We start from the raw sequence: 22,008 nt of genomic DNA, 5'->3' as shown, positions 1-22,008 counted from the left end.
TTTTTTTTTTTGTAAAGAGGCCAAACTTCTGGTTTAAGCTGTCTTGGGCTTCCCAGCCCAAGCTGACAATTTTCAACTTTTCCTCTAGGAGCCTGGGTGAATAAATAGGCCTCTAATCTCCAGTGAGTCTCATTAAAATTGGATTCCCAAAAGACACACCTAATTAATACAGGTGGTGACAGGTACCTCAGATGAGACAAGAGCCAGATCCCAAGAGAGATATGGGCCACATCAGATGAAAGAGATCAAGAGCTGGGTGAGGTGGCTCATGCCTGTAATTTCAGCAGCTCAGGAGGCTGAGGTGGGAGGATCGCTTAAGGCCAGTAGTTTGAGACCAGCCTCGACAACAAAGCAAGACAATATCTGTCTATACACACACACACACACACACACACACACACAAAACAACCTAACTGGGTGTGATGGTGCATGCCTGTAGTCCCAGGTACTCAGGAGGCTGAAGAAGCAGGATCAGTTGAGTCCCAGAGTTGGAGGCTGCAGTGAGCCATGATCACGCCATTGCACTCCAGACTGGGCAACAGAGTGAGACCCAGTCTCTAAAAATGAACAAACAAGGGCCGGGCGTGGTGGTTCACATCTGTAATCCCAGCACTTTGGGAGGCCGAGGTGGGGGATCACCTGAGGTCAGGAGTTCAAAACCAGCCTGGCCAACAAGGTGAAATCCCATCTCTACTAAAATTACAAAAATTAGCTGGGCATGGTAATGCGCACGTGTAACCCCAGCTTCTAGGGAGGCTGAGGCAGGAGAATTGCTTGAACCTGGGAGGCGGAGGTTGCAGTGACCCAAGCTTGCACCACTGCACCCCAGCCTGGGTGACACAGTGAGACTGCGTCTCAAGGATAAATAAATAAAACAAAAATAAAAACAAACAAAAAAATTTAAAAAAGAAGTACAGAGACGAAAACACAGTTCATCAGTTTATTCTCAGATTTGAGATGCAAATTATGCCCTATGGCCTGGCGGTGGGGGGGCCGGGCTTGGGTTGGAATCTCTCATCATATCCTAGCCTTCCCTAAGGAGGAAGTAGATGAATTCTACAACAGGGGGAATTTTCCCTTTTAATACAGACCCAGGTATAAATAGGGCAGCACCATTAGGATCCTGATTCCCCCCCACCATCTTGGTCCCCGATTCACCTGGCATGGCAAGGTGAGTCTGGGGAGGTGGGGGGCAGGGGGAGGGGATTTGCAGAGCTGGGCTGAGGCAGGACAAGAAACACACAGCTCAGTCAAGGGAAGTCCCACTTCCCTCTGTAGTCTGACTTTAATCCTTTCACTGTGGAAGTGGAAAGGATCAAAGGGGGTGGGGGTCCCAGCCTGGGATCAGGAGACATCCAGTGCTTAACTCTGGGGAAGGGTAGCACCAAAAGGTGTGAAGGGCAGTGACAGAGGAGTGAGGAGGCAGGCGTTGGGGAATGGGGAGGCTTTTGTTCATCAGCTCTGAGTTAGAAGCTCATTGCATGGGGGTTCAAGAGGTGGGGAGGTGAGGTTTGGGTGGGGAGGGAGGGGAGAAAGAGCCAGACTGCAGTGTGCCACCTGGAATGGGGTGGGAGGAGGCTGGACCCTTGGGCCAGGGAAGCCCAGCCCCCAGCGCCCTGGAAAGGAGAAGGAATGACTGACCGTGATGAGCGAAGTCACATCCCATTGGCTCCAGAGTCACAGGTAACGATAAATATGGTGGCTTCAAAGCCTCAGCACCAAAGGCACCCCATTCTGGGGCTCCCTCATGGTCCCTCCCACCCCGGACACTCTCAGCTGCTGAAGCAGACGGGGCCCAGTTCAAACCCAAATTTCTGGTTCGTCTGGCCAAAGTCAGTGGCCGCCACATCCCACAGGGGCAGAAATCCCGCTCGAGAAGAGCTGAATTCGAAAAGGGTCTTCGTCTGTCCTTTCCGGAGCTGTCCACAGAGAAGACAGAGATGGCGAGTTATGGGGAGGGTGGCTGAGGTCTTGCCTCCCCTCTCCAGCCAGCCACTGCCCCACCCTCTTACCCGGCAGCCATCCTGGGGGACGCTGACGGTGGCTGCTGTCGTCTGGTTGAAGGACAGCTCCTCTCCATTGGTGCCCAGGAAGCGGACGGAGCGGCTGTGGTCACCCGTGGCTTCGTCCAGCCAGGCAGCCGCATTCTGGCAGGAGTAGGTGAGGTTCTGACGAGCTGTGGCACTCAGCAGTTTCAGGAAGTTTAGCTGCACGACATTCACTGGGGACCCGTCGGCGTCCACATAGGAGAACTGGTGGGAGGAGGTCAAGGCAGAGGGTGAGGGGCTCCATGAGCCTCTTTCGGCAGAACCCACCCCCCGGGAATCTCCATCCACTGGCAGACAGACCACGCCTCCCATGTCGCCATCTCTGAGGAGGTCCCACCAGCCACCTGGAGATCCCTGGCAGAATCGCAAGAGTCACCTGAACACCCACTCTGTCCACCTCTCCATCCAGTAGGTCTCCATGCCCACCCCATATGACCTCCCAAATTTTGATTACTTCATCCACCAATCCAGGGTTTTAACACACTCAACCCTACCCGGAAGTCACAACTCTACCTCCACTCTTGTGAGCCACTGGATCTAGACAGCTCACTGTCTCCTGAATACCCGATTTCTGCCCTGTCCAATGTGGCAGCCACGTGTCTTGAAATGTGGCCGATTTGAAGGAGGGATTTTTTTTACTTTATTTAATTTTCTTCCCTTTTTTGGTGAGTGGGGGTTGGGGTCTTGCTCTTTTGCCCAAGTTGGAGTGCACTGGCACAATTCTGGCTCATTCCAGCCTCCATCTCCTGAGCTCAAGTCATCCTCCCATCTCAGCCTCCCAAGTAGCTGGGACTATAGGTGCACACCACCATGCCTGGCTGGGACTTTTTTTTTTTAACTTCATTTAATTTTTTTTTACTTAAAAAAAGTCATAACTAATGATTGAGCTTCAATCCAGTTATCAGAAAGCTTATGTTTGGAACAACTTGAGTCTGAATCTACTTTTTGAACTGTTGTTCAATGGTTTTATGAAATCTAAATATAGATCAAATATTCCCAATAAAATTTAGCATTTAAATTGTGATGTACTATAAATGTAAAATCTCCATCAGATTTTGAAGAGCTAATATGAAAAAAATACAAAATATCTTAATAATGCTTTTTCTCTTTCTTTCTTTCTTTTCTTTTCTTTTCTTTTCTTTTTTTTTGAGATGAAATCTCACTCTGTTGCCCAGGCTGGAGTGCAGCAGTATGGTTTTGGCTCACTGCAACCTCCACCTCCCGGATTCAAGCGATTTTCCTGTCTCAGCCTCCCAAGTAGCTGGGATTACAGGCACGCACCACCATGCCTGGCTAATTTTTTGTATTTTTAGTAGAGATGGAGTTTTACCATATTGGCCAGGCTGGTCTTGAACTCCTGACCTGAGGTGATCCGCCCACCTTGGCCTCCCAAAGTGCTGGGATTACAGGCATGAGCCACTGTGCCCAGCCATGTGACTTTTTCTTCTTCAAATTCACCAGATGCTGTCTTGACTCTGAACCTTTGCATATGCCATTCCCTCTTCCTGGAACACTTGTCCTTGCCCTTCCTAGCTTGCTAACACAGCACATTCTTTAGGCTTCAGATGAGCTGTGATTTCTACCAGGAAGCCTTCTGGTCTTTCCAACACTCCTCTGAATTTCCACCATGCCCTGTGCTTCCTCTGTCCTGGCACCATCATTCTCTATGGCAATTGACTGCCTGTTACATATCCGAGGCTGCCACCCCACCTCCAGCTTGTGATCCCCAGGAAGGTAGAGGCAAGTCTATCCGGTTCATCTCACCTCTCAGAAACCACTCCTCAAACCCACCCGCTGGTTCCTAATTTTCATGCCACTCCCCACCTCGGCCTCTGGTGACTCACCTTCTTCCCTCGACGGAATGTGCTATACCAGCCTCCAGGCTTTTCCTTGGACCAGGAGGCCAATTTCACCTGGAGGAGAAAAGGGAGGGTCACTGTAGCTGATGCCCTTGGTGCCACCTAGATCCCATCTGCATTTACCTTTTCATATTGTAGGCTGCTGTGACTATGTCAGGCAGGATGTTCTCTGGCTTCCGGGATGGTTGGGCTCCGCCAGTGCACAATGGGGTAAGGGGGTTCATGCCCCTGAGGCAACCCTCACCCAATGACTGATGGGAGTTGGTGGATAAATACCCCAGTTCCCTCGCCTCCAAGGGGGATAGCTCTCAGGCGCCTGTGCTACACAGTCTCCCCAGGGCTCCCCAGTGGATTGAGCTCTGGATCCCCAATGGTACCATTTTATTTTAATTAATTAATTAATTAATTTTTGATATAGGATCTCTCTCTATCACCCAGGCTGAAGTGCAGTGACATAATCATAGTTCACTGCAGCCTCAAACTCCTGGGCTCAAGCAATCCTCCCACTGCAGTCTTCCAAGTAGCTAGAACTACAGGCGTGCACCCCCATGCCCAGCTTTTTTTAAATTTTCGAGACAGGGTCTTGTTCTGTCACCCAGGCAGGAGTGCAGTGGTGTGATCACTGGCTCACTGCAGCCTCGACTTCCAAAGTTCAAGCAAACCTCCAACCTCAACCTCCTAAGTAGCAGTGAAACCCCATCTCTACTAAAAAAAAAAAAAAAAAATACAGAACGAATTAGCTGGGCGTGGTGGTGCATGCCTGTAATCCCAGCTACTGGGGAGGCTGAGGCAGGAGAATCGCTTGAACCTGGGAGGCAGAGGTTGCAGTGAGCTGAGATCACGCCACTACATTCCAGCCTGGGAGACAGAGCCAGACTCTGTCACACACACACACACAAAACAAAACCGTTCACTGATACTTGTTTTTGCATCAGTATCTGAATTGCACAGCCACTCTATGAAGTAGATTCTTTCTTTCTTTTCTTTTCTTTCTTTCTTTTTTTTTTTTTTCCTAGACAGAGTCTCACTCTCTCGCCCAGGCTGGAGTGCAATGGTGCAGTCTCGGCTCACTGCAACCTCCATCTCCCAGGTTCAAGTGATTCTTCTGGTTCACCCCCTGAGTAGCTGCCCGCCAGCACACCCAGCTAATTTTTGTATTTTTAGTAGAGACGAGGTTGGTCAGCCTGGTCTCAAACTCCTGACCTAAGGTGATCTGCCCCTCCTTGGTCTCCCAAAGTTCTGGGATTACAGGCATGAGCTACCATGCCCAGCCTACTGATTTCTTTTGGAATTTTCCTTGTCTGTCTTCCCATGGGAGGTATGAGTTCCATAAAAGCAGAGATAGTTTTCTTTTCTTTCTTCCTTTTTTTTTTTTTTTTTAGGCGACGCTCTTTTTTTTTTTTTTTTTTGCTCTGCCGCCCAGGCTGGAGCACAGTGGCACAATCTCGACTCGCTGCAACCTCCACCTCTAGGGCTCAAAAGATCCTCCCACCTCAGCCTCCAGAGTACCTGGGACTACAGGCTCACACCACCATGCCTGGTCAATTTTTTAATTTTTGTAGAAACTGGGTTTTGCTATGTTGCTGAGGCTGATCTCGAACTCCTGACCTCAAGCGATCCTCGCGCCTCAGCCTCACAAAATGCTGAGATTATAGGCATGTGCCACCACGCTGGCCTGATATTTTTTCTTTTTGATTCTCTGCTGTAGTAGTCCCAGCTCTTGAGACGACTTGGCATACAGTAAGAGCCGGTTGAAGGAAGGATAATGTCCCAGACAAGGTGGGTGTGGGTGTGGGGAGCAGGGGACAGCCCTTCTGGGGGAGGGGAATGAGAGGTTTGGGCCACTCACGATCTCGAACTTCTTGTCGGGATAGAGGCAGGTCTCTCCTCCCGCCGTGAAGTTGCAAAAAACCCTGAACGAGTCCCGCGCGCAGCCCTGGTTGGGGTCAATCCAGTATTCCCCTGCCGCAGAACCAGGCAGGGTGGGTGAGTCCGGATGGGACCCGACGGACCCCAACCCCCCCCACATCCCCAACCTCCGCCCATCCAAGTGGCGGGGGGACCGGAACTCACCATCAGGCAGGTGCGGGTGGTTGCGGTGCAGCTCGTGGCACACGAGGCCGGGGCGCTCCGCAGTGCCAGGAGGACGCCGCAGCTGCTCCAGCTCCAAGCTCAGCGATGTGAGCGAAGCCAGCACCTCCTCCAGGCCGCCCTCCACGACTGGGAGTGGGACTGGGACGAAGCGCCGGCGCCTGCGCAGCCCGTGCAGCTCGGCAGGGGGACCCTGGGCGTGGGGGATGGGGACGGAGGAGAAGAGAGGGGAAATAGGGGAGGGAGAGACCGGGAGAAAGAGAGACAGGCAGAGATGAAGAGGCAGAGAGACACAAATGAGAAAGAGAAGGGAGATAAACAAGAGGCAGAGACAGAGAAAGGAGAGATAAGCAGACAGGGAGAGACACACAGGAAAGAGAGAGACGGATTCAGAGATGGGGAGAAGCCAAGTTGTAAGAGGGCAAAAGAGAAAACGCAAGAAAAGCAGAGACAGAGGGACAGAGAGCGGGGAGAGAGACAAAAGATGAAATAGTGGCGCAAGTATCGAGACAGAGACAGATAAAAAAGATGGAGCAAGACAGGGAGGGAGAGATGGGGTCCGAGAGACAAGACCCAGGTCAGAGCCCCTTCCCCCAACCCCCACCTCCCAGGCCAGACCTTCCTTGGGGTTTTGTAGGGAACTACCCTCTTCACCTACATCCTCTGAACGCCTAGTGTGTGCCTGGCCCAGTGGTGGGCACGGAAGGACCCTCTGGGGACACCCAGACATAGTCCTTGCTCCGTCCATTCCATGGGCTCCCTTCACTCTTTCCCCTCATTCCCTTCCTCTCCACCTCCACCTCCACACACTCCTCCACTCCACTCCACCTGCTCTTTTGTCTCCACCTTTGGCTCTCCCCTTCCACCACCTCCTGAGCCACTCCACACACTCCACCTCCACATGCACTCACTCACACTCCACACTCCACACTCCACACTCCACCACAGCCCTTGGGAAGGGACATGAAGTGTTCAGCATTAAGCATCAGACACAAATTTTCTTTTCATGTTTTAATGTCTCTGAAATCAAGCTTCTTGGCCATCTTTAATAGATCATGGTTGCTTGTGGAGACATTTTTCTTTCCTAGCAGTTTATAAAATAATTTTATCTTTCTCAATTGACTGGCATTTGGATCTGATGAAATACAACAGTAGGTGTTGAATAAATAGTTGTCAAAGGCACGATTGCATGAATAAATAAATGAATGAAGGCAGAGGCGTGGAGGGTTCTGGTAGAGTGGAGGGGATGGGGAGCTGGGATATGTAAGCCCACAGAAGCAGGGTGTACTCACCGGAGACCCCTTTGAGCCTTTCTGTCCCAGGGGGCCCTGTAGGGTACAGACAGGAAAAGCTGACGTCCTGGCCTGACGCACCATAGTGACTTCATCCCACAAATGATTCCCTTCATACTCACCGCCACACCTGGGGACCCAGGATGGCCCAGAGAGCCAATGGGACCAGGGGGACCCTAGGGAAAGGACATCAGGGTCAGAATTGGTGGGGTATACCCTACTGCCCTGACAGATCGCCAGACAAGCCTTCAGTCCCACCAAAGGAAGACCCCAAACCCTAGACAAGTCTCCAGTTCCCCCACAGAGAGACCCCAAACCCCAGACACAGCCTCCAACTTGCCAATTATGAGATACAGCTCCCTATTTTCCCTAGACACACCCTCATTAATCCAGACCCATGTTTCCTAGACCCCACACCCACAGTCTCTCAACCCACCCCCTCCTTCAGACATATTCTTCCCACTGAGGTCAGGACACTCACAGGATCTCCCTTGGGACCAGGGGGTCCCTGCACGCCTGGCAACCCCTGATCTCCTTTCTCACCGGCTTCCCCCGGGGGGCCAATGAGACCGATCAATCCAATGTGGCCCTGGAGGACAGAAGAGGCATAGACAGGGGAGGACGTGGGACTATTCAGGGAGGTTTTTCTCCTGGAGGCTTAGGGTGATGAATTTGGGAGCAGAAGGGAAAGAGGGAAAGAGGGGAGGAGATGGGGAAGAGAATAATGGAATCATGTCCTTACCTTTTCCCCCTTGGGGCCAGCATCTCCCTTCAGCCCTGGGAGGCCAGAGGGCCCCTGGGAGAAGAGCAAGGGTCAGTCAGGGATTCTCAAATGTGAACTCTCGAGGTCTGTGTGGGTGGTTGGGGGATGGTCAAATGGGAAATTATGCAGATTTCAAATGGGAATTACCAGGGATGGGGGTCAAGGGATGGTCAGCGTAGGCCACCAAGGTGGAATGATGAGAGCTAATGAGGGGTTGATTGGAGGATGGACAATGTGAGTGGTCAGTGGCCAAGGTCAGCCTGGGTGATCAGTGTAGACCATCAAGATGGAGGGTCAGTGTGGTCAGTGTAGACCATCAAAGTGGAAGGTCAGAGCAGAGGGTTAGTAGAGGTGGGCAGTGTGGACCATTGAGGTGGAAGATTAAGGCGGAGAGTTATAGAGATGGGCAGTGTAGACCATCAAGGTGGAAGGTCAGAGCAGATGGTTAGTAGTGACGGGCAGTATGGACACTCAGATGGACGGTCAGTGAGGGTCATCCTGCACCAATGCTCACTAGATGGTCACTAGGTGCCCAGAGTGGTCCTCAGAGCCAGGACCTCAGGGATGAACAAGTCTCTTACCAGGGGGCCGGGAGGGCCCATCTGTCCAGGGGCTCCCAGGAGGCCTGGTTCACCCTGAGGATGGAACAGAACACGGGGTGGGCTGCACCCTGTCAGAACCCAGTGTGGACCGCCCCCACCATGCACCAGGGGCAGCCCCTCCAAACAGTGATGGGATCACAAGCTGGAAGCAGGCAGAAAGGGGCTGGACCCACCCTGTCCCACCCCTGCCCCGCTCCACTCACCACAGGGCCGGGGATCCCTCGAAGACCCTCAGGCCCCACACGTCCAGGGGGCCCTCGAGCCCCCATGGGTTCATTTCCCTGAGGGGCGTCGGACACAGTTCCCCACAGAATGGACACAGGCAAGGGAGTGGGCCAGAGTCAGAAGGTTCCTGCCTCCTGACCCCCTGCCAAGAAGCATCTGGGATCTGGAGGGAGTGGGTGCTTGGGGTGGTCACAGGTCCACCCTCTGATGTAAGCCCCACTGTTGGCTGCAGGCAGGTGCAGGGACACTTCCACACTTGTCAGGGGACTCACCTTGGCTGCCACGCATGCCTGTAGGCCCATGGGGCCTGAAGGACCCTGGGAAGGGAAAGACAATGAGCGGGGTCTAGGGGCTGACTCAGGGTCTGAGGGGTGAGTGGGGGGCTATGGGTGAGTGGGGTCTGTAAGGGTGGAGGTGGTTCATGGGGTGAATGAGGTCTGGGTGGAATGGGGTCCGTGGGTGACTGGGGTCTATGGGTGACTGGGGCTGTGGGTGAGTGGGGTCTGTGGGTGTGTGGGGTCTGTGAGATGAGGGGGCTGTGGGGTGAGGGGGGGCTGCTGGGTGAGTGGGGTCTGTGGGTGAGGAAGTGGGGAGGTCTGTGGCAGGGGAGTGGGGTCTGTGGGGTGGGGGGGGTCTGTGGGGTGAATGAGGTCTGGGTGAATGGGGTCTGTGGAAGTTAGTGGGGTCTGTGAGTGTGTGGGGTCTGTGAGATGAAGGGGTCTGTGGGGTGAGTGGGGTCTGTGGGGTGAATAAGGTCTGGGTGAGTGGGGTCTGTGGGTAAGTGGGGTCTGTGAGATGAGGGGGTCTGTGGGGTGAGTGGGGTCTGTGGGGGTGAATAAGGTCTGGGTGAGTGGGGTCTGTGTATGTGGGTGGTGGGGCTGTGTGGGGTGGGTGGGGCTGTGGGTGAGTGGGATCTGTGGGGTGAGTGGGGTCTGTATGGGGTGAGTGAGGACTGTGGGGTGAATGAGGTCTGTGGGGTGAGGACTGTGGGGTGAGTGGGGTCTGTGGGGTGAGTGGGATCTGTGGGGTGAAGATAAAGTCTAATAGAGTGAGACTAATAAAGGTAGAAATTAAGTCTAATAAGTGGTCGAGGGGCTAAGGTGAAGTCGAGGGCTATAAAATTAGGTAGTCTGTAAATTGAAGTAGAGACTGTCGTAGAGGTGGAGTGAAGGCTGTAGGTGGAAGGGCTGGCGAAGTGGGGGCACAATGGAGTAAGGGTCGTGGATTGAGGGGCTATGGGTGGGTTGGGGACAGGATGGTGGGCTGTAAGGTGGAGTGGGGTCTGTGGGTGGTGGGACTGTAGAGATTGGGGGCTGTCGTCGGGATGGTCGGTGGGGGGGGCTGTGGGGTGAATTGGGAACATGGGTGGAACGGGACGTGAGGAGCTGTATGGTGAGTGGGGACTGTAGGTAAGCCGAGGATCCAGGAGGTGGCTTATCACTCACCCTCTTGCCAGGGGGCCCGGGGGCGCCAGGTTCCCCAGAAGCTCAGGCGGACCCTGGAGGAGACAAGGACACCAGTTGTGGTCTCAGCTAAGGCTGTTTGAGCCTGACTGTTTTAGGATGCCTAGGACCAGAGGACAGCCTTCCCCAAGCATCACCCCAGCACCAGGCACTCCCACCTCCCACCTACTTCCTTAAGCTGCTCACATTCCTGGGGGTCCCCAGAGAGATGAAGTGGGAGCATCTGCAGGCACCTTGGGTACTCCACTAATTCACTCCCCTGCCCCCCAATTCACTCACTCATTAGCTCCCCAACCCCCACTCTCAGCACCACACCGTTTTCCCACTCACCGGTCCCCCAACATCACCAGGGTCTCCCTTCTCCCCTGGGGAACCATCTATGCCCTGCATAGGGGGAAGAGAGAGTTGGGAGGGGTGATGAGAGTATGTGAGAAATGGGGTGGGCTGGGAGGCAAAAGAAGGTTATTGGTTCCACTGTCAGGGTCCAGGTCTGTGGGGGTGGGGAAATGGGGACAGAATTAGGAAATATGCCAGGATTGGGGAGGGGGTCACACTCACTGAAACTCCAGGGTCTCCTGGGGGCCCTAGATCTCCGGGGAGCCCCGTGGGTCCCTGGAACACAGAATGATTAATAATCACATCTCTGAATTGTAGAGCAATCATGCATTTATGGAACAGATCAACTGTATCCAGGAACAGTTTGGTTTCTGGGGACACATTAGTGAACAAAACATAAAATCCTGGCTTGGTAGAGCGAACATTCTCGTGTTTCATGGGTGCAGGCGCTGAGCTAGGAATGCTGCACGCATGATCTCACTGCAGCCTCCTCACAGCCTCCCAGCTCGGGTCTCACAGAGAAAACTGGCCATTCATTTGTCTATTCATTCATTCATCCAACCATTCATCCATCCATCCATCCATCCATCCATCCATCCATCCATCCATCCATTCATCCAGCCATTCACACACTCAGAGAAGGGACACTCCAAACAATGCAATTCAAGTCGAGGTCCCACAGATGCTAAAGCCCCTTCCTTACCTCCACCCGCCCCAAACCCTACTGTGGTGGCAGAAGGGCCTCAACCTTCGCCTCAAGGCCAAATCCCACATCCACCCCAAATCTCACCCAATTCAACCTTAACCTTTACAACAACGTTAGAATGATCTGTTGTGAAACCAACTTTCATGCCATTCAATGATGTATAACCACTGCACGTTTATGTTTCATTCACACATTTATTCACTAATTCACTCATCCATCCATCCATTCATTCATTCACTCATCTCTTCAGTCATTTTGTTCACCTATGGATGTATCCATTCATTCATACTCATCTCTTCAGTCATTTGTTCACTTGTGGATCTATCCATTCATTCTTGCATCCATTCACTCATTCACTTACTCGTTTGTCCATTTGGCCACTCATTCATTCATCCATTCATTCACATTCATGCATCTATTAATTTACTTATTCATCCATTAATTTACTCATTCATTCATTCATTCACTCATTTATTCGTACACATTTATTCATTCACATATACATATATTCACTGATTTATTCATTTTTCCATTAATTAATTCACTCATTCACCCATTCATTCACTCGTTCATCCATTCATTCACTCATTTATTCATCCATTTATTCACTCACGTATTCATCCATCCACTGAATTATTCACTTGTCCTTTCATTAATTCACTCATTCATCCATTCATCCACTCATTCATTCATCCATCCATCCACCCATTAATTCATTCATCCATGTTCTGGGGGTTGCTCATGAGATCAGTAAATTAGAGGATGCAATCTCTGGCTAGAAGTTTGGGAGAGCTTCGGCCGGGCTTACTGGCTCACGCCTGTAATCCCAGCCCTTTGGGAGGCCGAGGCAGGCAGATCACGAGGTCAGGAGATCGAGACTATCCTGGCCAACATGGTGAAAGCCCATCTCTACTAAAAATACAAAAATTAGCTAGGTGTGGTGGTGTGTGTCTGTAGTCCCAGCTACTCGGGAGGCTGAGGCAGAAGAGTCAGTTGAACCCCTAAGGCAGAGGGTGCAGTGAGCCGAGATCATGCCACTGCACTCCAACCTGGTGACAGAGCAAGACTCCATCTCAAAAAAAAAAAAAAAGTTTGGGAGGGCTTCAAGTACACTCAAGTGCCCCCTCCCATGTCTGCCCCCACTTCCCCCCAGGACTCACCACGTTCCCTTTGGCTCCATCCTCTCCAGGGGGGCCTTTCTTGCCTGGGGGTCCAGCAGCTCCAGATGGGCCTGAGTCCCCCTTTTCACCAATGTCTCCCTTGGGCCCCTTTACAGAAAGATGTCGGAGGTCAGAGTGGTCTGGACTCTCCAGGCATCAAGGATTGGCATACTTGGATTCAGGCATTGGGGTGGTCTGGGACTTTTCTGGGGTCAGGATTCAGAGTAGCTTAGGTTGTCCAAGAGTCAAAGGTCAGAAGGAGCTGGGACTTATGACAGTGAAAGATCTGGACGGTCTAGGTGCCCACTGGTCATGTGCAAGGTCGGCCTAGCCCATGTGCTGTTCTTGAGCAAATTAGAAGAGGGGCTCCCTCAGGGCAACTCATCCTCAAGTCAGGACTCATGACTCAGATTTGAGCCCTCACCTATCTCCTGGGCCATGCAGTCTTGTGCAGTGTGCAACCTGCAGAACTGTATATAGCAGCCCTATCTGAGACCTTCCAGGTGTCCTTCCTCAAGGTAGTCAGGGATGGCCATAGGACAGGGGTGAATGGATGACCTTGGACTGCCCAGAGGTCAAAGTGGCCCAAGATGCCCAGGGGTCAGGGGTTCCCTGAGTTGGGTGCAGGGACCACATCACACAGTCACTCACCGGGATGCCTGGGGCTCCTGGAGGCCCTGGGTCTCCAGCCTCCCCTGGCTCACCCTGCAGGAGGCAAAGTGAGAGTGGGGAAAGGTCCCATCCTAGCAGACAGGGAGGGGCTCCCCAGAATGTCCCTGCCCAATAGGACTAGATTCATCTCTTCCCCCCGTGCAGCCCCTGCCTTCCCTCACTCACCTTCTCACCTACAGCGCCTGGCTGACCAACTCCTCCAGGCAGTCCTGGAGTGCCCTGGAGAGACAGCAAGGGGTAGGAGTGGGACAGTGGAATCCCAACATCCTCTTCTTAGGAAATGGGTGTCCCCATTTCTGAGCCATCCTGGCCCCCCAAGAGTTCTCACCTCTGATCCACTGGGACCTTGGGGACCCCGAGGACCTGGAGCTCCATGGGGACCCTGTGGAAGGTCAGTATTAGTATCCAGTGACCACAGCTCCCCCTCAAAAGGCCACAGTGACCACAGATACCACTCTCGATGCTGGTGACCCTTAGGGCCCTTAAAATGACAATGTCCCTCAAATGAATCTAATGCCTGCCCCCACCCTATAACCCCACCATCCTCCTGCTCCCACCTTCCTCTGGGAGCGCATACCATGGACCCGACGTCTCCGACCTCCCCTTTCTCTCCGGGAGGGCCTGGCAGCCCCTGTGGAACAAAGAACCAAGATTGGGGCACCAGGTAGGCAGAGTCAGAGGTGCCACCCCCAAACCCAGATACCCACCTGTAGTCCAGGAGGGCCAATCACCCCCACAAAGCCTCTGACTCCATCATCTCCTTTCTGCCCAAAGAGGCCTGGGGGTCCCCGGCGCCCCTGAGCCCCATCTGCTCCCTGGAAGAATACAAACAGGGGCACATTTAAGGTCTGGGTCAGGGATTAGGGTAGATTGAGTCTCAAGGGTCAAGACTGAGGTTAAGGGTTGGAGTCAGGATTCAGATTAAGTTTAGGGAGGGTCAAGGTTGAGTTGGAGTTGGGGTCCAGGTTAAGGAACAGGGCTTGGGAATGAAGTCAAGGGTTGAGTCAAAGTGTTAAACAGTGAATCAGATTTGCCATCGAGGTTCAGGTCATGGGCAGGGTTCAAATGGGGTTCAGATGGAATTTAGGGTTGGGTTTGAGGTTGGAGCCAGGGTCATATTCAAAGTTTGAGTTCAGGTCTGGGGTCAGCATTGGAAGAGTAGGTCAGAGTTGGGGTTAAGGATAGGACCAGTTGGAGTTGGGATTGAGTCCAGTTCTGGGGCTGAGTTCATATTGAGTGTTGGCACTGAGGGGAAGACATGGTTGGGTTGGTATTAGGCCAGATTCTGGGGTTGAGTTCACATTGGGTGTTGGCATTGAGAGGAAGACATTGTTGGGTTGGAATTGACTCCAATTCTGGGGTCAAGTTCATATTGGGTGCTGGTATTGAGGGGAAGACATGGTTGGGTTGAGATTTACTCAGATTCTGGGGGTGAGTACATATTGGGTGTTGGCATTGAGGGGAAGACATGGTTGGAGTTGGGATTGAGCCAAATTCTGGGGGTGAGTTCATATTGGGTGTTGGTATTGAGGGAAAGACATGGTTGGGTTGGGACTGGGCCAGATTCTGGGGTTGAGTTCACATTGAGTGTTGACACTGAGGGGAAGACATGGTTGGGTTGAGATTGTGCCAAATTCTGGGGTTAAGTTCACATTGGGTGTCAGTATTGAGAAGAAGAGATAGTTGGGTTGGGGTTGACTCCGAATCTGGGGTTGGGTTAATATTGGGTGTTGGTATTGAGGGGAAGACATAGTTAGGTTGAGATTGAATAAGATTCTGAGGGTGAGTTCATATTGAGTGTTGGTATTGAAGGGATGACATGGTTGGATTAGGATTGACTCCAATTCTTGGAGTGAGTTCACATCGGGTGTCGGTACTGAGGGAGGATCAGGGTTGGGTTTGAGGTTTGGATCGAGTCAGTGTGCTTCCACTGTCATTTGCTCCCACTATCCCTCCCATCAAGGATCCAGAGAAGGACTGCAAAGCTGGGGGCACTCACCGGGGGACCTGGGTGTCCTGCAGGACCCCGTATCCCTGGTTGTCCAGGTGGGCCCTGGGAGAACAGGAAACAGAATCAAAAAATTCCCTCAGGTTTAAGATTAGAGAGGGCACTGGAGCTATCAATCACTGCCTCCCAACCCACACCCCCTACCAGGCAGCAACAGCTACATCCCCCCAAATCCTGTCTTCTCAGCCACCAACTGACGGGATCAGACAAACATCTGTCCTAAGCCAAGCCCTGGCCATCAGGACCTTTCCTCACAAGTTCCACCAAGACCCAGGGATGAAGCTGGCTCAATGATGCAAGACACTGGGGCTGACGTTCGGGGGGAAGTTGGATATCAGATGCCTCAGTGCCTGCCACGCAGAGTCACGGGCAGAGGGAAGGACATGTCACTTAGAATGGAGAAGGAGGTTACCCACACCCCAGTGCCTTTCCAGTTCTTTGGGAGCCCCAGCTATCCCTATCCTCTCTGCATTTGGGTTCTGTAGACCCATTGCTCCAGGCAGCTCAAGTACCTTCTGTTGCATGTGGGTATCAAGATGGTACCCTGGATGGTAGAAAACTCCATGGCCTCTCCTACCCCATGAGGAATGATCTCTACATCCCTGGCCTCCTCTCTCTTCTGCTACCCACCCCACCCCGCCTCACTGGGGATCTCCACTCACCGCATCTCCTTTATCGCCTTTACTCCCCTTGTGTCCAGGGGCACCCACATCTCCCTGCAGAAGAAATGGGATGAAGACCCAGCTTCCGTTCACCCCCATCCTCCCCTGGACCCTTCCTCTCTGTGAGCCCCTCACCTTGTCCCCTTCCTCGCCAGAAGGCCCAGCAGCTCCAGGGGGTCCCAGAGGCCCCAGGGGCCCTGGGATCCCATCTTTGCCAGTGGGGCCAGGGGGGCCACGTTCTCCCTGTTGTGGGAAATGGAAAGGGGGATGTCAGGGCAAGATTGTCCTGCAGGAGCCATGTCCTGGGATGTGGCAGGGCCAGACCCGGAGGAGGCCCTAAGAATGGGATGGGCAAGTCACTTACCGGGGACCCCTTCTCTCCTGCAGGGCCAACGGGGCCTTGGCTGCCACTTTGGCCAGGAAGTCCAATGCCTCCTGCTGGGCCCACAGGACCCCGCTCGCCAGGGGATCCCTGAAAACAGGGTGACAAATCAGGAAGAATACCAGTAGTAGCTCTCCTTTATGGAGGATTTTTAAGCCACCAGGCACTGAGTTCTGTGGTTACCAGGATTATATCTAACCTGTTCCCTTCCTGCAGCGGCCAGAGGTGAGCACTTGAGGGGCTGGGCACATTCCTCCCCTGCTCAAGAACCATGGCTCCCATCTCACTTAGAACAAAAGCCAAAGTCCTCCCATATATATATATATATATTTGTAGAGACAGGACCTGGCTATGTTGCCCAGGTTGGTCTCAAACTCCTGGGCTCAAGCGATCCTCCAGCCTCAGCCTCCCAAAGAGCTAGGATTACAGGCATGAGCCACCACACCTGGCCCAAGAAAAGGGGTTTTTATATGTTGGTGGCCAACACACAGATAAGTATTTGTTGGATAAATGATCTCAATGAGGTTTGTGATCATACATGAGATGAGGCTTCTCATCATGGCTATTTTACAGACAAGGAAACTGAGGCTTGCCAAGGACTAAAATGGCCCAGTCAGTGAGCAACAGAACTGACCTTGGCTCACTGCAACCTCCACCTCCCAGGTTCAAGTGATTCTCCTGCCTCAGCCTCTAGAGTAGCTGGGATTACAGGCATTCACCGCCATGCCTGGCTAATTTTTGTATTTTTAGTAGAGACAAGGTTTCACCGTGTTGGCCAGGTTGATCTCGAACTCCTGGCCTCAAGTGATTCGCCTGCCTTGGCCTCCATCATGGGTTTTATCATGACAATGTCAAGCTTCCAAGACACCTTGAGTCCCCTCCACCCTGCCCCCACCCAGCACAGGGGGTTATACTTACACTGGCCCCCACAGGCCCTGGGGGGCCCTTATCACCCTTCAAGCCAGTAGGTCCCTGAAGTAGGAGATAATTCACAGTCAAGAGACTCCCAAGGGTGTCCCCAAGTCCTGTCTTCCTCTGTGGGGAGCTCACAGTCCCCACCTCTCTCCTGGGACTGGACACTGAGCTTTGAGGGGTCTGCCTTCTCCAGTTCCCTCCAGCATTTCTTTGCTTTCATCATTTCCCACATCCCAAATGCCATTCCCCCATCCCTCCCCTGACCCCCCATCCTTTCCTTCTCTAAGGGACATGCAGGAGGGTCTCCAAAGATACTCACCGGGTCCCCAGGGCCCCCCTTGGGGCCGGGAAAGCCCCTAAGTCCAGCTGGTCCTTCCTTCCCAAGGGGTCCTGGTGGTCCCAGTTCCCCCTGCAGGAGCGCAGAGGAGGGAAGTCAAGCTCCAGGGAGGGGATATCTCCGTCCAGTCTGTGACTCAGGGACCCCTCCCCCATGAGACTGCTTCTGAGCCTTTGGTTGATCTTGGATGTTCAACCAAGGTCTCTAACGGACAGGGTCTCACCTTCGCCCCCTCTCTGCCTTCCAGGCCAGGAAGACCTTGTTCGCCAGGAGGTCCAGGGGGGCCTGGAGGCCCCCTTTCACCCAGAGGTCCCACTTCTCCTGTCTTTCCCTGGTGAGGAAGAAGGTTCCTCTTGAGTTGGGGTGGCCTAGGGGAGTCGCTTAGGAGTCCAGCTTTCCCCTAAGTATCCCCCAACTGGTACAAAACAAGGGAGGTTTATGGAGTCCATTCTGACCTGAGGGCCTAAGACACCAGCTGGTCCAGGAGGGCCTGTCTGACCTTGGAAACCCTAGAGAGAAAAATTAAATGGGGGTGGGGGGTGTTACATGGGGGAAGGGATGGAGGACGGGGAGACAGGGAAGACCTGATAGAATCAGGAATCTGGCCACTGGTGTGGTGGCTCACGCCTGTAATCACAGCACTTTGGGAGGCAGAGACAGGTGGGTCACTCGAAGCCAAGAGTTTGGGAGCAGCCTGGCCAATATGATGAAGCCCCGTCTCTACTAATAATACAAAAATTAGCCAGGTGTGGTGGCGCGCGCCTGTAGTCCCGCTCAGGAGGCTGAGGCAGGAGAATTGCTTGAACCCGGGAGACAAAGGTTGCAGTGAGCCAAGATCGCCCCCACTGCACTCTAGCCTGGGTGACAGAGTGAGACTGTGTCTCAAAAACAAAACAAAACACACACACACACACACACACACACACACACACACAAAGAAAAAGAAAAAAGGATCAGGAATCAAAGGTTGAGGGGTTACTCACCAATTCTCCTCTCTGTCCAGGGTGACCTGGTCGCCCATCTTTACCTTGGTGACCCTGGGGATGAGGTGGGAAAGAGTTGGGGCACAGATACAGGGCCTCCTCCCTTCCCACATCCTCCACCCACCCAACCCCCAATGAGGGTGACCTCACTCACAGGGGGGCCCTTTGGCCCAGGGAATCCTGGGGGGCCTTGCAGACCAGGGAGGCCCTGAAATGGAACCGGAAGTCATTGTCTCATCCTTCCTGCCTCTCTGCCCACTCCCTGAGCCCCACATAATGACAATAGGATCCAGCACACATTGAGTGCTTACTGCATGCCAGGAATGGGCAGGGCATTCTCCACACAGTCAGTCATTTTATTCACCACTGCGGCTGGGAGACTGAGGTTACTCCCATTTTACAGAGGAGAAAACTAAGGTACAGAGAGGTTAAGTGACTTGCCCAAGGGCACACAGTAGGTGAGTGGCAGAGAACTCATGGCTCTCTGACTTCAGAGGCTGTGCTCCTTTTTTTCTTTTCTTAAAGATGGAGTCTTGCTCTGTCACCCAAGCTGGAGTGCAGTGGTGTGATTAGCTCACTGCAGCTTCCAACACCTGGGCTCAAGCAATCCTCTCATCTCAGCCTCCAGAGTAGGTGGGACTACAGGCGTGCACCACCACACCCAATTAAGCTGTGCTCTTACCACTGCATTATAATGTCTCTTCATCTCTTGGACTTGTCCTCCACTCAGAATCTCTCTCTCTCTCTGACACACATACACATGCACATTCACACACACACACACACACACTCACCTTTTCTCCAGGGATCCCGGGGGCCCCGTCCTGGCCCACATCGCCCTAGGACAGAGTGAATGAGACTCAGGCCCCAGAACAAACTCAACTGGGAAGAATTGGGAGGGACTGGCTGAGCCTGAGGCATGGGGGGCCTTGATTGCCCACCCATCCCATACCTTGGGGCCTGGTTGCCCTGTGGCACCCGGTTGCCCCCTCTCTCCACGGGACCCCTGAACAAAAAAAAAGGCAAAGATCAGATATGAGGGGTTGGGGGAGCCTGGGAGATGAGACCAAGTCTTCCAGGTCCCCTCCCCTTGTGACTCCCTCTCCAGGGACATTGATGTAACCCAAACCCTTTCCCTGCCCTCTGATGACCTCTCCACCACCTTTCCTTCCCAGCCCTGTCCCCAGGTCCCAGCAGGGTAGGGGGCACTCTCTATTTTCTTACTGGTGGTCCCCGCTCTCCTTCCAGGCCTGGCTGCCCTGCCTTTCCCTGAAAATAAATTGTAAGAGAGAAAGCAGAAGAGAATTAGGGTGCAAAGGCATGATGCAAACACAAAAAGGCACCCAGTCACAGACCCAGAAAGCTGTCTGCCACACATTTATTCACAAGCCTTTCAGTCCTACACATACACACAAATACAACTTGTACTCAAAACCACACAAAGATCTCAAACACACAATTATAACTATGATTGCATCTACAGAGTCCAAACGTGCAAGCATGTTTGCCCACAGATCCATATATTTATCACAGTTGTGCAGTATGCATACATGATTGCATGCAATCATGGCATGCGTTTGGCAATCCACAGCCTGAAGATGACACAGAACTCATCATGTAATACATCTCTTGCACATATGTATACACACTGTAAACATATGCAGGCCCGGATTCATCTGAGGACTTTGTCCTGATAAACACAGCAGTATACATACACTCATGAATGTAAATACAATGTTCATTAACACTGTTACAATACACATGTAGCAACACAAATACAATACATGCCTGTATACACATCACTCAGTGTGCACAGAAACACACACATGTGTATACACATGCCCTTTCACACATGTGTACAAGCTTCTTGCACACATTTATGCCCACCATCATGCAAAGTGCATGCAGATTCATGCCCTTGTTCACCCAGGCACAGGCCTGCAGGCTGCAGCATTCAAACTCTGTCTCATCTATATTGAAAGATACATGAGGCCAGGTGCAGTCAGCTCACATGCACCTGTGGCCCCAAACTCCGGAGCAGGGGCGGTGGATGGGTCGGGGGTGGGGCAATGCAGTAACGCGTTGCGACCCGTCTATACTAAAAAATGCACAAAAAGTTAAGCTGGGCGGTGGTGGGAGGCGCAGCGGTCCCGCTCTGGGAGAAGGTTGAGGCAGGAATCCCACATTTTGAACCTAGGAGGCTGAGATGGCACCACTTTGCACCCAGCCCTGGGCGATGAAACAAGACTCCATCTCAAAAAAGAAAGAAAGAAAGAAAGAAAGAAAGGAAGATACATGAAACACACATACACATACTTAAAGTCATATTCATGGTAATACCATGTGTAATCACCTACACGTGTCATGCATTGCATATAATAGCATGTGTGCACACAAGTGCTTCCAGGCATAGACACAGACACTCATGGTCCACCCGTCATCAGACACAACCACACATGCTGTTCCCCTCAGACAAGTTCGCCCCTCTCCTTTACCCCCAGTCATGACTCACCGACTTCCCTTTCTCTCCTATGGGTCCCAGCGGCCCGGGAAATCCAATGGATCCCTGAGTGGAGAGAATTAGAAAGAAGACATGAGGGTGAGGAGTGAGTGGTGGGTGGAACTGGCCCCTCATACCATCCTTTGAGGCATTTCCAGGTCACTGATTCCAGAAGCTTCCTTAGTCTCTACAGCCCCAGCCTCCTATAAGGCAGCCCTCTTCTCTCCTCTCACTTCCTCTCCTCCCTTCTCGTTTCACTGCAGCAAAATTGACCTCCTCGATGTTCCTTGGGCACAGCAGTATATTCCTGCCTCAGGGCCTTTGCACTGGCTGCTCTCTTTGGCTGAAATTCTCGTCTCCTAGGTCTCCACAAAGTCAGCCACTCCTGACCATTTGGATCTCATTCAGATGTCACCTCCTTAGAATGCCTTTCTGCCACCATCCTGGCTTCCACACTGCCCAAGTTACCCTCCGTCTGTCACATTGTGCCATTTTGTTTTCCGAAGAACAATTGCATTGAAATGACCCTTACTGACTTACTTATTCAATGCCCCACTGTAGCATAGCTCACTGGTCTTATACCCCACTGCCTAGCACACGGTGAGTGCTTTTTAATATTTGTTAACTGACTCCAGTCCATGCTGGAGGAACCGTTCCTCCACCTGGGGGAAGACATCACAGGCTCTGATATCCTCTCCCACACCTCACTGTGCAGACTGAGTTCAGATCAGAAAAAAACAGTTGCCCAAGTTACCCAGTCTGTGGTGGCATCCCCGCCTCAAAGCCCATTTCGGGCTCCCTCTACTCTCCCTTCCCATCCGGGGTTTCCATGGTCCCTATACTCTTTTTTTGTTTGTTTTGTTTTTAAGAGACAAAGCCTCACTTTGTCACCCAGGCTGGAGTGCAGTGGTGCAATCATAGCTCACTGCAGCTTCAACCTTCTGGGCTCAAGTGATCCTCCTACCACAACCTCCTGAATAGCTGGGACTATAGATGCACGCCAC

At 52.5% G+C, this 22,008-nt stretch overlaps 1 protein-coding gene across 1 annotated transcript in view; it reads right to left on the bottom strand.

Moving 5' to 3' along the window:
• Positions 1–926: 926 nt before the first annotated feature.
• The window catches only part of COL5A3 (collagen type V alpha 3 chain), a 49,213-nt gene continuing 28,131 nt past the window's right edge, over positions 927–22,008 (bottom strand). The window contains 36 exon segments of the mRNA XM_031659061.1: positions 927–1,919; positions 2,013–2,252; positions 3,893–3,961; positions 5,757–5,869; positions 5,981–6,232; positions 7,122–7,326; positions 7,413–7,466; positions 7,772–7,879; positions 8,033–8,086; positions 8,635–8,688; positions 8,859–8,936; positions 9,153–9,197; positions 10,326–10,369; positions 10,372–10,378; positions 10,674–10,727; positions 10,902–10,955; positions 12,546–12,653; positions 13,197–13,250; positions 13,383–13,436; positions 13,546–13,599; positions 13,795–13,848; positions 13,925–14,032; positions 15,217–15,270; positions 15,888–15,941; positions 16,023–16,130; positions 16,252–16,359; positions 17,188–17,241; positions 17,504–17,593; positions 17,745–17,852; positions 17,977–18,030; positions 18,505–18,558; positions 18,659–18,712; positions 19,299–19,343; positions 19,457–19,510; positions 19,729–19,773; positions 21,017–21,070. Coding sequence (XP_031514921.1) covers positions 1,773–1,919; positions 2,013–2,252; positions 3,893–3,961; positions 5,757–5,869; positions 5,981–6,232; positions 7,122–7,326; positions 7,413–7,466; positions 7,772–7,879; positions 8,033–8,086; positions 8,635–8,688; positions 8,859–8,936; positions 9,153–9,197; positions 10,326–10,369; positions 10,372–10,378; positions 10,674–10,727; positions 10,902–10,955; positions 12,546–12,653; positions 13,197–13,250; positions 13,383–13,436; positions 13,546–13,599; positions 13,795–13,848; positions 13,925–14,032; positions 15,217–15,270; positions 15,888–15,941; positions 16,023–16,130; positions 16,252–16,359; positions 17,188–17,241; positions 17,504–17,593; positions 17,745–17,852; positions 17,977–18,030; positions 18,505–18,558; positions 18,659–18,712; positions 19,299–19,343; positions 19,457–19,510; positions 19,729–19,773; positions 21,017–21,070 — 2,946 coding nt within the window. The 3' untranslated portion in view covers positions 927–1,772.

The sequence above is a fragment of the Papio anubis genome, chromosome 20 (assembly GCF_008728515.1).
Source record: "Papio anubis isolate 15944 chromosome 20, Panubis1.0, whole genome shotgun sequence".
Classification (NCBI taxonomy): Eukaryota; Metazoa; Chordata; class Mammalia; order Primates; family Cercopithecidae; genus Papio; species Papio anubis.
The sequence above is the reverse complement of the archived record's forward strand: the minus strand, read 5'-3'. Positions and strand labels throughout refer to the sequence as shown.